The 16,464-nt window shown below is 35.1% G+C and overlaps 1 protein-coding gene across 3 annotated transcripts in view; it reads right to left on the bottom strand.

The window, feature by feature from the left end:
* The window catches only part of F13B (coagulation factor XIII B chain), a 33,151-nt gene extending 23,772 nt beyond the window's left edge, over positions 1-9,379 (bottom strand). The window contains exons 1-5 of one of the 3 annotated variants that reach the window (XM_019821927.3): positions 9,089-9,379; positions 5,364-5,564; positions 3,869-4,054; positions 1,630-1,806; positions 972-1,148 (exon numbers count right to left, since the gene is read on the bottom strand). In XM_019821927.3, the coding sequence (XP_019677486.3) occupies positions 972-1,148; positions 1,630-1,806; positions 3,869-4,054; positions 5,364-5,564; positions 9,089-9,152 (805 nt within the window). In that variant the 5' untranslated portion in view covers positions 9,153-9,379. The remainder of the gene's footprint in view (positions 1-971; positions 1,149-1,629; positions 1,807-3,868; positions 4,055-5,363; positions 5,565-9,088) is intronic. The other 2 variants (XM_019821929.3, XM_019821928.3) reach the window with 2 other exon arrangements.
* Positions 9,380-16,464: the final 7,085 nt, after the last annotated feature.

The raw sequence follows: 16,464 nt of genomic DNA on the forward strand, positions 1-16,464 counted from the left end.
TAGGATCCTTCTGGGCAGTCCCATCTCATACCTCTGGTCATCTCCCTCTTTCACCCTTTCTAGCTTCACCCCCTCTTCCAAGTTCCACTTTCCTGTCTTCCTCCTGCCTGTCAATAATGGCATTATTTTCTATATTACAGAGAAAACAGAGGCTATCAAGACCTTTACTTCTCCCCATCTCTCCCAATCCTGAAACTCCTACTTACCTTTCAGTTCCAGTACTATCCAACACCTCCAAAAATGCTATCGCACCCCATACCTCAAAATCTTCAATGTTTGTTCAAATACTTTATACCTGACTTTATTATATTTGTCACATTGCATCAATGTGTTCATTTTCAAATGAACAATTTTCAAATCTGTTCCCTCTGCTAGGCTAGGATCTCTTTCATATCTCATTGTAGGTACATTTAAATGACTGTTGAATTGTTGGCCTTCCAACAGGTGGTCATACTATCTTCTTGGACATGTCCAGTGATAGAAATTTACCCCATGGATTACATTTTACAATAGCTCTTACTAGAAGATCATATTTTTCATTTTTACTCTGGTTAATATTCTGTTGATTTTTCTATTCTTTACCCCCAGTATTCTGAAGACTGTATTTTCATATCAGGAAATATGTAGCCAGATAAGAAAGAAACCCTCACAAAGCTGCCAGCTTGGAATAATTGAATCTAGTAATTCTCAAAAAGAAAATTTATTCATTGTTATAAGAGATTTAAATTTATAATAAGAGAGTTTAAAAGTTATAAACACTCTACAAACTAATGCAAAATTTAAGATTTCTTCAAATTTAAATGTATTAAATATTGGTGAAAATAGCACTGATTTAAAAGACCATATTTATCTTAAAAGGTAGCACTCAGGACAAGGATTAGATATCATCAGAAACATTTTTTTTTCATAAAAATTAAAGCTGATTAAGACATGATATTTTATTTGTATGAGTGTGAAATTTTTAAAATTACCTTCACATACAGGAGATTCTGGATACCAACCAAAGTTATAGCACTGAATTAAATCAGATCCACTTAGATAATAATTTTCATGACAGAAAAACTGAACTACATCTCCTTCTTCATAAGTTTGCTTTATAGGATGAAAATAACCATTTTCTATTAATCTTAAAGAAGAGCACTTTAATTCTAAAAATGAAAGAACGACATAAAATACAAAAGAAAGTGTCATTTTTTCTGTTGAACAAAATTCATCTATTTATATGTAATATCTGGAATAGAAATTAGTAAATTTGCCATATTTTGAAATACATATAACAGCTTGTCAATTCCTATATTTATGAAATATCATTAGGCTTATGTTAATTTAATTATCTGAGCTAAAAGAAATTCTGCTATTTGAGAGCTTTATATTTATTTTTTAATTTTTTTTTTAATTATTTTTTTTTTCCTGTGTGGAGGCTTGACTTTCAACAGACCTCAGCGAGGGAGCTACGTATGAAACCCCTGAGAGCTTTAACTGATCAAAGCCTATGATCGACATAATTAAAACCAGAAGCAAAAAAAAAGTATGAAAAATGAAACATAATTAGGGTGACAATTTATATACATTTCCATATAAGAGAAAGTATTTAAATGAGACCAGATCATCTTTAAAATGAGAACGTACTGGTACATCTTGGTGTGAGAGACCATCCATATGTGCGACATTCTACCTCCTCTGCCTTCCTTCCTCCAGCTGTATAGTAGCCCGCAGTGCATTCGTATTGTACTCTGTCCTTCACCTGGAATGTTTTCTGCGTTGTGGAATATTTTCCATGATGTAATTCAGGGACCAAACATGTTTCTAAAAAAAAAAAAAAAACAAACAACCTTATTTATTTTATCAATTTTATCATTAGAACAATAATATTAAAAAGAAATCTCAAAATGTATTTTCACAAAATCTTGAGCATATTTGGTGGAATCATCTTTGGCAAAATTGAAAAACAGCAAGTTTGCCTTTGTCTCTCTATTCCCTTTTTTTTTTTTAATACACCTTGTGTGTTAATGCACCAGTCTTATACTCTTTTTTCTAAAAAAAAAAAAAATTATTTTGAGAGAGAGAGACGGATCTGCACAAGCACAGGAGGGGCAGAGAGACAGAGACAGAGAGAGAGACACAGAGAGAATCCTAAGCACATTCTGTGCCATCAGCACAGAGCCTGATGCGGGGCTCAATCTCACCAACCATGAGATCATGACCTGAGCCAAAACCAAGAGCTGGTTGCTTAACCAACTGAGCCACCCAGGCATCCCCTCTATTCTTAAAATTCTACTCTAGTGTAGTTGAAAAAAGGCCACAATTCAACTAAAGGCTTGTTCAGTAACAATTTTTTGATTATGTGCCATCTGAGGATTTGTACAGTTTAAGCAACTGACAACACGTTAACAAAGTATGTCTATTCAAGTTACTGGATTATTTTAAGTGTATCCGATATAGGTCTGCCAATAAAAATCATGGGCATTATCTTGAATTCTTCTTTAATAAAGGAAATAGTAATTTACATATGTTGCAAGGAACAGGTTTAAGGTTTTTTAACTTTATTCCATTTCATTCTTTTCTTTATTAGTATAAAGTAGGAACTGCTTCCACCTTTTGGCTGTTGTGAAAAACTGCTGCTGGGAACGAACATTGGTGTAGACTGTCTGAGTTCCTGCTTTCAATTCCTTTGGGTATATACCTAGAAGTGGAATTACTGGATCGTATGATAATTCTATGTTTAACTTTTAGAGGAATTGTCACCAATCCCTGTGTCCATCAGTGGATAAATGGACAAACAAAATGCTATATATATACATATATATATATATATGTATATATATGTATATATATATTAGAATGTTATATATATATAATATTAGAATGTTATATATATATACATATATACATATATGTATAACAGAATATTATTCCATCGTAAAAAGAAATTAACTCTGATACATGCTAAAACATAAATGAACCTTGAATACATTGTGCTAAGTGAAATAAGCCAGACACAAAAGAACAGTATTGCATGCCTCCTCTTATACAAAATTTCTAAAATAAGGAAATAGATAGAGACAGAAAATAAAAGTTACCAGGTACTGGGGTATGGTGGGGGGGTGTAGGGGATTATTAAAGGTAGAGAGTTTCTCTTCGGCTTGATGAAAAAGTTTTGGAAACAGCGGTGATGGTGATGACAACATTGTGAATGTACATAATGCTACTGAATTGTACACTTAAAAACAGTTGAAATTGTAAAGTTCATGTGATGCGTATTTTGCCACAACTAAAAAACAAGATGAGGTCTGCCAACGGTTTGAGGGAAGAAAAAATGGATGAATAGGTGGAAAACAGGGGGCTCTTAGGCACTGAAACTATTCTTCATGACACCTTACTGGTGGATACGTATCCCTAGACACTGGACAAAACCCATAGCATGTGTAACACGAAGAATGAACCCTAATGTAAAGTATGAATTTGGTTATACATTGGCTCATCGATTGCAACAGACACGCCTCACTCAATGCAAGATGTTAATAATAGGGGAAACTGTATGTGGCCAAGGGCAGGAAGGGGTATATGGGAACTCTCTGTACTAGCTGATCAATATTTCTGCAAATCTAAAACTGCTCTAAAAATAAAAGTCTATTAATATCAAAACAAATAAGTAGGAGCTACTGGAGTAGGTGTGTTTTAGGAGTTGAGAACCCCTGGGTTAGGGAAACACCTAGCACTTAAGAAAAACAATATAATACCAACTTCTTGCATTTGCAGACATGATGAAAAATAAATTCTATTAAATAAAAATGCCTATCAATATAAGAAAGTACTAGCCTCACTGTCCCTTTTCTTCGGTTTTAGGAAATGGTTCTTAAACACATACCATGTTCCTTCCTGCAGGTAGGTTGAGAAGACCATCCATCAGCAAGACATTGAACCACTTCTTCATCCTTCCCTCCAGTAGTTTTATATCCTGAATTACAACTATAACGCATGTTCTCTTGAATTTTGTACCATAATTTTACATCAGAGATGTAACCATTTGTCAGCTCGGGCTTAGTGCATTTTTCTATGGGAAAAAAAAATTCTTCGTTTAACTTGGTGAACTTAAGTTTGTCTTTTACTCAGTTGTAAAAATAAGGCAAAAGTTTAATATTATTCTTGGAATTTATTTATTATTATTATTATTATTATTTTAATGTTTATGTATTTTTTAGAGGGAGACAGACAGAAAGAGTGTGAGCACGGGAGGGGCAGAGAGAGAGGGAGACACAGAATCCAAAGCAGGCTCCAGGCTCTGAGCTGTCAGCACAGAGCCCGACACAAGGCTCAAACTCACGAAGAGTGAGATCATGACCTCAGCTGAAGTCAGATGCTTAACCAACTGAGCCACTCAGGTGCCCCTATTATTCTTGGAATTTAAAGAATGAAGAACAAATTTCACTCCCAAATTCCTTAATTTTGGAAATATCCTGCATGTTCTGTAACAAACTTCAAAAATCGATTCAACTTCATACTGACATTCGTTGTATTTATTAACTTCAGTTTTTATAGTGACACCTACACCTATCACATCTACTTTTAGAAAATTTAACAGCGCTCTTCCACTAACTAATTGTCATTAATGGCAAGTAGAAGCAATTTCATTTGAATTTACTTCCTAATATTTTTAAGTCCACTGTGTTTGACAATTTTTAACACTGTGTAACAAAAGCACATACCGACTTTCTAAATAAAAGAGATTCATCTAAAACCTCTACTCTGCAAAACAGAGCTTAGAGAATTCTTTGTTTGAGAGAGGTCACCTGTTCTGATGGAAGCTAATTAATAGTTTGACTATAGGGTAGCCTGGCATTAAATAATGAGACAGACCCATCAGATTTATTTTTCCTAAATTTGAACTCAAAATTCAGAAAACACATTTTTTAATGGATATTATGGGAGAAGAAGTTGGCGCACAAAGGAGAGATGAGTCTTTCAAAGGATAAAACACTACAGTAACAATCTTACTCTTCTTCCTATGGCCAGGGACAAGCATTTTTTTCTGGCTTCCTATGCACATTATCTGTATAAGTTCCTCACTCCTTAAAGTAACTTATTTGTATCTCTGTTTCTGGCAGTATGATAACACCAATTTCAATAAACGTTTTTATTCTTTTCACAGGGTATTACTGAAAATAAAGACAATAGCATTTTAATAAGAAACATTATTTATAGAATTTCAGAATATGCCTTCATTTTGTAACAGAGACCCTGGACCAGTAATTTTGTTCTTAATCTTCCAAAACTTTTCACCACCAGCCAGGTTTTATTGGACCCTTACAGACTGCTCTCTTCGCATATTATACGTATTTTGTGGACACAGGCCACCAACTCACTGAAGCATCGTGGTTCTGGAGACCAGCCCTCTTGGGTGCATGTGATTCGCTCCTCTTGTTTTCCAGTTGCCGTTGAATAACCAGCCAAGCAGGAAAATGACAATTTTTCATTTATTCTCATTGGAAAGTAATAGCTTTTAAAAGGATAGTAATATTGGGCAATCCTTCCATTTTCCACACTAGGAAAGCCACAGGGTTTCTCTGAAATGAGTAAATATCAAGATGAAAACTGAAAAACATACCTAAAACCATGAAATGTGTGACCAAATGGCAATACTTTTTTTTTTTTTTTTGAGGAGGAGGAGGGGAGGGACAGAGGGAGAGAATCCTAGGCAGGCTCCACGTTCAGGTGCGGGGCTCCATCCCACAACCCTGAGATCATGACCTGAGCCGAAATCAAGAGTCAGACGCTTGACTGATGGAGCCACCCAGGCACCCCAACATTTCTAAATTCGAAATGTTTGCAGCCACTTTAACTAGTACTTCTTTTTATTAACTAAAATTTTAAGGCACTTGTGTGACAATTTTTTCAATCAGAATTAATCTGCTTGTAATCCCAACACCCAACAGTAAGAAGAAAATTGGTCAGGCCACTTCCTCAGGGAAGCTTTCCCTAACTTTGTAAAACAACACTCACTAACAGAAATATAATGCAAGCCACATATGTAATTTCAAAATCTCTGGTAGTCACGTTAATAAATGGAACAATTGAAGTTAATTTTAATAATAGGTATTGGGGCGCCTGGGTGGCGCAGTCGGTTAAGCGTCCGACTTCAGCCAGGTCACGATCTCGCGGTCCGTGAGTTCGAGCCCCGCGTCAGGCTCTGGGCTGATGGCTCAGAGCCTGGAGCCTGTTTCCGATTCTGTGTCTCCCTCTCTCTCTGGCCCTCCCCCGTTCGTGCTCTGTCTCTCTCTGTCCCAAAAATAAACGATGAAAAAAAAATTAAAAAAAAAATAATAGGTATTATTTGACCCCTTCAAATATTAAAATTATTTTTCATTATTTTGTTCTTACTAAGTCTGAACTCCAGTGCGTATTTACACTTACAGCACATCCCAGTGTGGACTCACCACATTTCAATAGCTGTATGTGGCTAGTAGTCACTATACTGGATAGCAGAGTTCTAGAACAGGTGAAGTTCTGCTTAGGATTTGCAAACGTACAGAATTTTTAAATGAATGGCTTTTTTTTTTTGTTTAGAAAGAAAAAGACAACCCATTAAAAATAAATAAAAGACTTGAGCAAGAGATTTACAAAACAGGATATGTAAATGGTCACAGACCTAGTAAAAAGTACTCAACTATCTTCGGCGATATTAAAGCAAAATATGCACATACCATATTTAAAAAGCATTCATCCCTTATGAACATTGATGCAAACATTCTCAACAAAATAGCAGCAAAGAGAATTCAGCAGCGTATTAAAAGGACCAATGAGCATGTGGGCTTTATTCCTGGAATGCAAGGATCGTTCAACATACAAAAATCCATCAATGTAATACACCACATCAACAACATGAAAGAAGAAAGAAAAAAAGTATCTGTGCACCCAAAGACATTTTAGAGAATGTTCGTAGCAGCATTATTGGTGTAGTCCCAAACTAGAAACAATCCAAATGCCCATTCATGGTGGAAAAGTTAAACATATTTTAGACTATGCATTCAATGAAATTGTACATAGCAATACAAGTGGTGAATTCTGAATGGTGACTCTCACAAACATATTATTGAGTGACAGATGCCTGTCACACATAAGTAAATATTATATGTACTTACATAATATTTTTATCGAGGTATAATTGATATACAACATATTAGTTTTTGGCATACAGTATAATGATTACACATATATATTTGTATATATTGCAAAATGATCTCACAATAAATATAGTTAACATCCATCACCACACAGGTACAAATTCTTTCCCTTGTGATGAGCACTTTTAAGATCTACTCTCTTAGCAACTTTAAAATATACAATATAATATTATTAACACACATGTGAATATATATATATGCCAGAGAAATTATAACAAAGAAATAGGGTGATTATATGGACAGCATTCATTTCAGAGTTATTTGTAGTTAGAAGCAAATTAGAGGTAACTATGTGTCCATCACTAGGAAGATGGATAAGTAAAATTTATGAAACACTATGTAGCAGTAGCAACAAAATAGATTTTAGCAACATGGAAATATGTTTAAATGATAGCAAGTAAAACAAACCAGTAAGGAGAGAAAATCTATGGCAAGCTTTTATGTGAATGTCAAGCACATACACAAAAGCAGACATAGTTCAGAAAGATGGTTACATATTTAAGAATATATCAAACACATTATAGTGGCTCAGTTTGATGCTAGGGGAAATGGAGTTTGGGATCAGGGATAAAGGGAAGAAATACATAAATAGAGCAAAAGTGGCACCTTTCATAGGCCAATGATGATGGCATGCTATGAAATCAGTTATTGCCTGTTAGGTTTCCAGTGGGGGTGACCATGAGACTGTGGTCCCTGTCTTCAGGCAGGTTATTTTTCTGTTTGCTTGGGAGAAAGAAGATTATGACCATGTAAAAATTAGGAAATTATCTAGAAAATGCAATGTCTTCATGATATAGATAATAGAGAACTGTATCAGCTGGTTTTTCTCTATTTAGACAGGAAAATAAAACCAAAGGAAACTATTCCTAAAAAATAATTTTATTGTAGAATTAAATGTATCAAATAAGATGAATTCTATTTATTCCACTTTTGCTGTTTTAATAGCAGACTTTTTTGGGGTACACAATTTGTAGTAAACTCTTCACCTAAAAGGCAATTATAATCTATAGGATATTTTATTTCAACAAATTCCCTAAGGTGTTTATTTTAGAAAAGCCTTATTGCTGTGGTTTCCCATTTTGTATATTCACTCTGCTGACACCTAATGACCTGTCTGGTTTCTTATCCCTACAGCTTAATTATTTCTAAATAATCCGCACTTGTACAGTGCCTACCTCACATTCGCTAATTCACACGCTGGAAAGTCTGGCGATGAAGATTTCTGAGTCAGGGAGTCAACAGATATTGGTTTGTCTGGACACTCTTGATTTGCAACCGTTGTCCCACATAATTATTAATAGAGTTCCCTCTCACTCTCAAAAGTATCCTTGTCTGTGTAATCAATTACATGGTCCTCCTGATCACAACTTAAAGATTGAAGCCAATAAATAAATTAGGGTAAAAATCAAAGGGTGAAGAGTCAAAAATCTTGATGATTTATGGCTATTTTTTCTTTTCAGGTTTCCCACACTAACATCTCACTTTATGAACAGAGAATTAAATTTGTACAAGCTTTGCAGTGTTATGAATCAATTCCATTATGAAGTCAGAACTAAGATTAACATACGACTTCTAAATGGTGGTACTGTTAGCCTGAAAACCCTTTGAGGTATTTAGATCCTAATCTCCTATGCCCTAAAATCTAGAGATACAAAGCAGGATTTTGTTTTGTCTTGTTTTGTTTTTCTAAAGACTACAAAATACTAAATACTACAAAAATACTTACTAGTTATGCCCAAAGGAAAAATAAATCTGCCTAACTATAACAAATTCTGTTTATAAGAACTGTGCTTTTATAAAGTTGATACACAAAAATGAAAGACTATATTAAAAGTTCAAGTTAAATGGATGTTAGAATTTCCCTTTATGGTTTTTAGGGAATAAAGAGTATTAAAAATTCAATTTACCTTCTGCATAGAGTTCTCCTGAGATGATTAATACGATGATAAAAGCCAAGTCTTTCGACCTCATCTTCAGCGGTGTGCCCCAGAAAGATTGTAACAATTGTAAAGCACTAGGGACTCCTCATTAAGTACACAATACTTTGCCGGAAGAAAAAGTTAATTATTTACAACATCTGTCTAAGTCTCTTTGTGACAAGACATATCTTTCATTTAAACCATTTTTGGAATAATGTTAAAATAACACAACTATGTTAATTGACAGAATTTTGGGTGCCAGAGTCCAATAAGGGCATGATCACCTATAAGGGCAACAGGAGCGGCAGCATAAATAATTAACTCAGACTGCATAAAAAACAGGGTAAATTTTCAACTTCAATTCCCTATTGTAAGTCCATGGACTAAAGTTCACCTGTGGCCATTGATTTCTCTACCACCATTGATCAAAAGGAGAGATGAACTTAGAAACATGAGATAATGGATACCTGATGTAAAAATACAGTGCTGTCTAGGTTGCACTGCTGGAAGAGAAAAAAGACCTTAATTGTGTCAAGCAATGATATCATAATATTATAGTAAGATCTAATGTCTAGAGTGTTTGTATTCTGTGGCAGGTGATGGAATAAGCACTGTGCTATATTATCATTCATTGATAAAAATGTTTGGTGTGACCACTATGTGCAGGTCATGTTCTAATCTTGGGTATACAGCAGTGAAAAAAAAAAAAAAAAGATTAAAATTATAGTCTTCATGGAGTTTACATTTTAATGGGTTTTAACCTAAATAAGAAAGTAAGATGGGGAGATAAGAGCTGTTATTATTTTAATTTATGTAGCTTTTTATTAAAATATATTAAGGGAAAAGGCACACAAATCATCAGAGCACAGAACATGAATTCTCACCAACTGAACCCATTTCAAAATAAGAAATAGAATATACCAGCACCTCAGAAGTCACTAAATATGCCCACCCTGATGTGAAACACTACTTTTTTTTTTAAGAAATCACATTGTTTATTTATTTAATATAATTTATTGTCAAATTGGCTAACATACAGTGCGTAAAGCGTGCTCTTGGTTTTGGGGGTAGATACCCGTGGTTCTTCGCTTATATACAACACCCAGTGCTCCCAACAAGTGCCCTCCTCAATGCCCATCACCCATTTTTCCCCTCTCTGCCACCCCCCATCAACACTCAGATTGTTCTCTGTACTTAACAGTCTCTTATGGTTTGCCTCCCTCCCTCTCTTTTTGTAACTATTTGAAACACTATTTTGACTTTTACCAGTGTAGATCAGTTTTGCCTGGTTTTACACTACATAAATGGAATCATGGAGTGTTTTTTTTTTAATGTCTAGCTTCTTTTGTTTAATATTTTGCTTATGAGATTCATCTTGTGCTGTAGATAGTTCCTTCTCTGTATAGTATTCCATTCTGTTAATATGCCACAAATTATCTATCCATTCTACTGTTCATGGGCATTTTGAGTGACTTTTAGTTTAGGGATATACCTCTGCTTATTTTCAAAGTTTTTTCTTTTTTTTGTAATTTGAAAATTTTCAAACATTCTCACCTGGATCTACCATTAACATTATATTACACTTCCAAAATCACATATTTATTCACCTATTCATCCATTTTTTAATTCATTTCAAAGCAAATTGCAGATGTCTGTGCATGCCCCTCTACTTAAGCAAATATATCATTAACTCAAGCTCAGTATTTTTTACAGATTATTCTTTTCATATGAAATTTATAAAGAAATGTGCAACTGTTAAAAGTAACCTCTGTGGGTCTTGAACAGTGCATTCACCTGTATACCTCAGACCACTGTCAATCACCATCACCCAGAAAATTCCCTCAGACTCCTTTCCAGGTAGTCCTCACCTGGAACCTCACCTGGTTACCTATAACTCCTGTTATAGGTAACCACTGTTCTGATCTTTCCACCAATCGTATTACTTGTCTGTTCTAGAACCTCATATCCATGGAAAACACAAGAACTCTTTTTCTGTAAGACTTCTTTCATTCAGCATAATGTTTGGCATTTATCCATGTGGTTGTGGGTACCAGCATTTCATCCTTTTTTATGGCTCAATTTCATAAAAGAATACTTTCATAGAAAGTATTGAAGTTGGTTTGTCAAAGACCACAAAGCTAGTGATAGATCCAGGCTTTGAAGTTCTTTTTAAAAAAGTAAAATATATGTTATCAAAATTAAGTATCTAAATTTCTAATCAATTAAAAGTTGCATCTACTAATTTCAGTAAATGTAGGAAGTGTATTACATCTAAAAATTAAACTAAATGAGGGAGTATATTTAGTGTTTCAAAAATTAAAAGTCTGGAAGAATCTCTTTTATTCCAAGTAAGAACAAAGCTAAACAACATAATTTTAAAGGTCTTATGTTCTGAAATAATATATTTACATGGTGCTAACTTCAAAGGGTACAAAGTGAAAACTCTCCATCCCACACTTGTTCCTCAGTCACCCACTTCTCCTCTGTAGAAGGTAAATAATGCCCTCAATACCTTTTGCATTTTTCTGGAGTTATCTTCGGTGTAAACAAGCAAATATATACCTTCTAGCTCATTACTTTTTCACTTAGTATATATTGGAGATCACTCCATAGCAATGTCCAAGTGACTTCCTTACTTGTTTTTAGATCAGTTTTCTAGTATATGGATGTATAAATTAAATTATTATTGGATAATGAAGTTGTCTACCATGTTTCATCATTGCTAGAACTTCTGCAATGTTTAGTACTACACGTGTCACATGTCCCCAGCTTGGCTCATTTTTCTATTGAAGTGTTGGTCTTTTTGCTGTGGACTTGTATGCACTTTTTATATATTTGAAAAAATGGATTTAGTCTGTGATTTTGAGTTATACATTTTTCTCCTTGATGTACTATTTATCTTTTAAATTGTCACAGTGGATTTTGCAAATTAATCTTTTTCTTGAAGATTACAGGATTTGTGTTATTGTTAGAATTACTACAACTTTTTTTTTTAATTATTGCTATAGTATCTTACAATACTCCTTTGGCTAACTTTTTTTAAATGTTTATGTATTCATTTTGAGAGTGAGAGAGAGAGAATGGGGGAGGGGTAGAGAGAGAGAGAGAGGGAGAGAGAGAATCCCAAGCAGGCTCTGTGCTTTCAGAGCAGAGCCTGATGCGAGGCTTGATCTCATGAACTGTGAGAACATGACCTGAGCCAAAATCAAGAATCAGAAGCTTAACCTACTCAGCCACCCAGGTGCCCTCCCTTGTTTAATTTTTAATCAATGAATATAAAATAAATCTTCATGAATATGTCAACCTTATTTTTTCCCAGATAGTTGCCATGCTATCCAATTATTTATCAAATAATTCATGTATTTTGCCTCCGATCTGCATTTCCACCTTTCTCATATGCTAAATAATCTTACATGTTTCGGCATTTAAACTAGCCATGTTTTTTAGTCCTATCCCATTAGCTACCCTAGCTATAAAATATATGTGAACGTTTAATAATTAATGTAGGCCTCACACTTAAGTTTCCCTTTTCAGAAATTTCCTGTCTAGTTTTGCTTGCTTATCTACTGTTGATGTACTACAGGTTTGGAGTGAAGACTTTGGAGTCACTCAGCTCTGATTTATAATTTCAATATCCAGATTGTGGCTTTGGAAAATGAGAACTCATTCACCCCTACATTTCTACATTTCTAAAATAATGGTAAAAATAGTAGCTATCCCAAGCATGCTGTGGAAATTCTGCTGAGAATAATTTAGTACTCTACAGTTTGCTGATCCTAAAAAAGTTGCATTAAACATTGTCTTAGAAACAAAATCTTGGGATGCCTGGGTGGCTCAGTCAGTTAAGCGACCAACTTTGGCTCAGGTCATGATCTCAAGGTTTGTGGATTCGAACCCCACGTCAGGCTCTGGGCTGACAGCTTCGAGCCTGGAGTTTGCTTTGGATTCTCTGTCTCCCTCTCTCCCTGTCCCTCACACTCTGTCTCTCTCTTTCTCAAAAATAAACATTCAAAAAAATTAAAAAGAAAAAAAACAAAATCCTAAGTCAAATTTCATAAATACAGTCCAATGAAGTATATCCCAATTCTGGGGGAGAAAAAAGGATAATAATGCCTTTAGTGGAAATATCAAAAGATAATAAAAGATGAAATTATAAATATGTCATTCTAATTCTCTTTCCTTCTTCCTTCCTTGTCTCTAAACCTTATCTGTCAATAATAAAAATCTAAAATCTACTTCCTATAGGTTTTGAATATAACAACAGTTCCTTTTTAATTATATAACTGAGTATATTCTATGGGCTATATACTTGCTTGACAAAATATCATTTCCACTCAACATTTTTTCAAAGTTGGCACTTTAGGGATAAACAATGAAAAGTTTGGCTCACTTCTCTTATTTGTATCTCCTGTAAAGTTTGTTTAATTCATGCCAAAGTACACTTCCAAAACTTTAGGACACTATGGCTCTTGTACCGACCTAGATTTTACCCAGTAGATACATGCTCAGAAAAAAATAGATGTGAACAGTGAATATCATAAAGCAGAAGCCACATTTATGTTGATTCTGCCATTTTGCCTGGTTTGAACAATCCTGGAAGCACAAGCTTTACTGAACTGCTGCAGAAGAATCAGAAACTCTTGTTTCTAACTTCATAATGTCAAGGGACAGGTTATGGAGTATTTACTGTTGACAGCAATGACAGTAAATGTGGTATGGTCCTGACCTCAGCATTGTGCTGGTGTCTTCCTGATTCAACTTCAAGATCATGACCAAAACAGCACATGCCCAGGCCAGTTTTGTTGTGTGCTACTAGGAGTAGTAGGAGCATATAGACATCATCAAAAAGTCTATCATACTTCTAATTGGAGTTTCAGCATAAAACTGATGGAAGTTAAAGGAAAGGGGAAAATCTCATTAAGAGAAAAAAAACAACAAAAAAAAAACAAACAAGCAATAATAGGACTGTTGAAATGAAAAAACAAGGAGAAAGCAGAATAACAACCTTTAATATGTTAAATGAAAATAACTGGGGCGGCTGGGTGGCTCAGTCAAAGCGTCTGACTTCGGCTCAGGTCATGGTGTCATGGCTTGTGGGTTCGAGCCCCGCATCGGGCTCTGTGCTGGCAGCTCAGAGCCTGGAGCCTGCTTCGGATTCTGTGTCTCCCTCTCTTCTCTCTGCCCCTCCCCCACTCACACTCACTCTCTCTCCCTCTCAAAAAAATAAATAAACATTAAAAAGAAAAAGAAAAGAAAATAACTGCCAACCTAGAATGCTCTAACTACTAAAAATATTTTTTAAAAATAAAAGAAGTATTCAAATAAATTAAAATGTAAAGAGTAATCAGCCGTAGAACTCTACCAAAGAACTGCTAAATGGAGTGCTGTAGACTAAAGGAAAATGAAACACGAATTCAAATGCATGGCATCAATAATGCAAAGCCAGGAGTGAAGAAATGAACTCCAGACATGTTGTATGTTTTTAGGACTTTCAAGAAAGTTGCATAAGTAATATGCCTACTTAATTATCATTAGTCAAGGTTCAGGATTAAAATTTCAAGGTTTGGGGTGCCTGGATGGCTCAGTTGGTTAAGTGTCCAACTTTGGCTCAGGTCATGATCTGGCAGTTCAGGAGTTCAAGCCCGGTGTTGGGCTCTGTGCTGACAACTTGACACCAGAAGCCTGTTTTGGATTCTGTGTCTCCCTCTCTTTCTGCCCCTCCCCCACTTGAGCTGTCTCTCTCTCTCTCTCTTTCTCTCTCAAAAATAAATAAACATTAAAAAAAAATTTTTTTAATTCTAGGTTAAAGAATGGTTAAAAAAATTTTTTTTAAATGTTTTTGTTTATTTTGAGAGACAGAGCAGGAGTGGGGGAGGAACAGAGAAAGAGGGAGACACAGAATCCGAAGCAGGCTCCAGGCTCTGAGCTGTCAGCACAGATCCTAATGTGGGGCTCGAACCCACAAACTGTGAGATCACGACCTACGCTGAAGTCGGACACTCAATTGACTGAGCCACCCAGGCGCCCCAAAGAATGATGTTTTAAAAATGTGCAACTAATAAATTAAAGGGTTAAAGTAATCACAAAAAGTTACACATGATTGTCATAAATAAAGACAAGGAAGTAAAAAGGAAGGAACAAAAATTGGTTGGTCAGATTTCGGCTTATGGACACAATGGAGCAACAGGAACTGGATACACCCTCCACCTGAAACAACTTAAAAAAAAAAAAGATAAAATTTAAGAAACGATAGTTTTTAAGACATTAGAGATTAGGCAATGAGATGAACCCAAAAAACACCCCACAGCCTGAGAGTGTCTTGCCACACTGTAGAGTACGGTGGTCTTCCCAAGGTGAGGAGATGGAATTGTGAGTTATGAAACCAAAGCAGGTAGGGGGTCAGAGTGCAAAGTACAGGAGAGAAGAAAGCTGCATAGACAGAGATCTGCAGAGGGTCCACTTTAGGTTTTTAGCTGAGTACTGACTAGAACATCTGAGAGAAAAACATGAGAGGCCAAGGAAGGTACCATCTGAGAAGATTAAAGGGAGGAATTCCTGGAATCCACTTGGGGGTTGGGGGTAATTCCTGCTCTCATGAGTCAGAGTGGAACACTTCATGATTTACATGGCATTCATAGTGTTCTCGGGTTTTTACCTCAGTAGTAGAGAAAAACTGTTCCTGTCTAACAAAGCTTATAGCAAGACCAGAAAGGATTAGTTTTCAAGTAAAGTAACTGAATTCCAGAACAAGCTCAAAAGTATTTATAGGAGTACAGAATTATCCAGCATGAAAATAGGTAAAATTCACAATGTCCCCAAAGGAGAGGATGGGGAGGAAAGAAAACACTATTTGAAGAAATAATAGCTGAACATCTTCCAAATTTGGTGGAAAACTATAAGATCATAGATCAAAGATAGTCAAATACTAAGAACAATAAACATAAATAAAATCACAGTAAGGCACAATATAATGAAATTGCTTAAACCTAGTGAGAGAAAAATTTTAAAGCGCTCAGAAAAGAAAAAACAGCCCAGAGGAACAAAAACAAGAAGAGAGCAGACTTTTTGTCAGGAACATTGCAAGCCAGAAAACAATGGAAGCAACATGTTTAAAGTATACAAAAATTAGAAGAAAGAAAACCTGCTTCCTAGAACTCTATACATAGTAAAATACTTTTTAAAAATGAGAGCCAAAAATAAAGACTTTTTCAGATATATATATTAGCTGAAATTTTCACTAACAGACCTGTACTATGAACCATATTAAAGGAATTCCTTCAGATTAAATAAAATGATACCAGATGGAAATGTGGTATTCAGTCTACATAAAGACTGAAGAGCACTTCAAAATAGCACCTATGTGA

This window comes from Felis catus, chromosome F1 (assembly GCF_018350175.1).
Source record: "Felis catus isolate Fca126 chromosome F1, F.catus_Fca126_mat1.0, whole genome shotgun sequence".
NCBI classification, from domain to species: Eukaryota; Metazoa; Chordata; class Mammalia; order Carnivora; family Felidae; genus Felis; species Felis catus.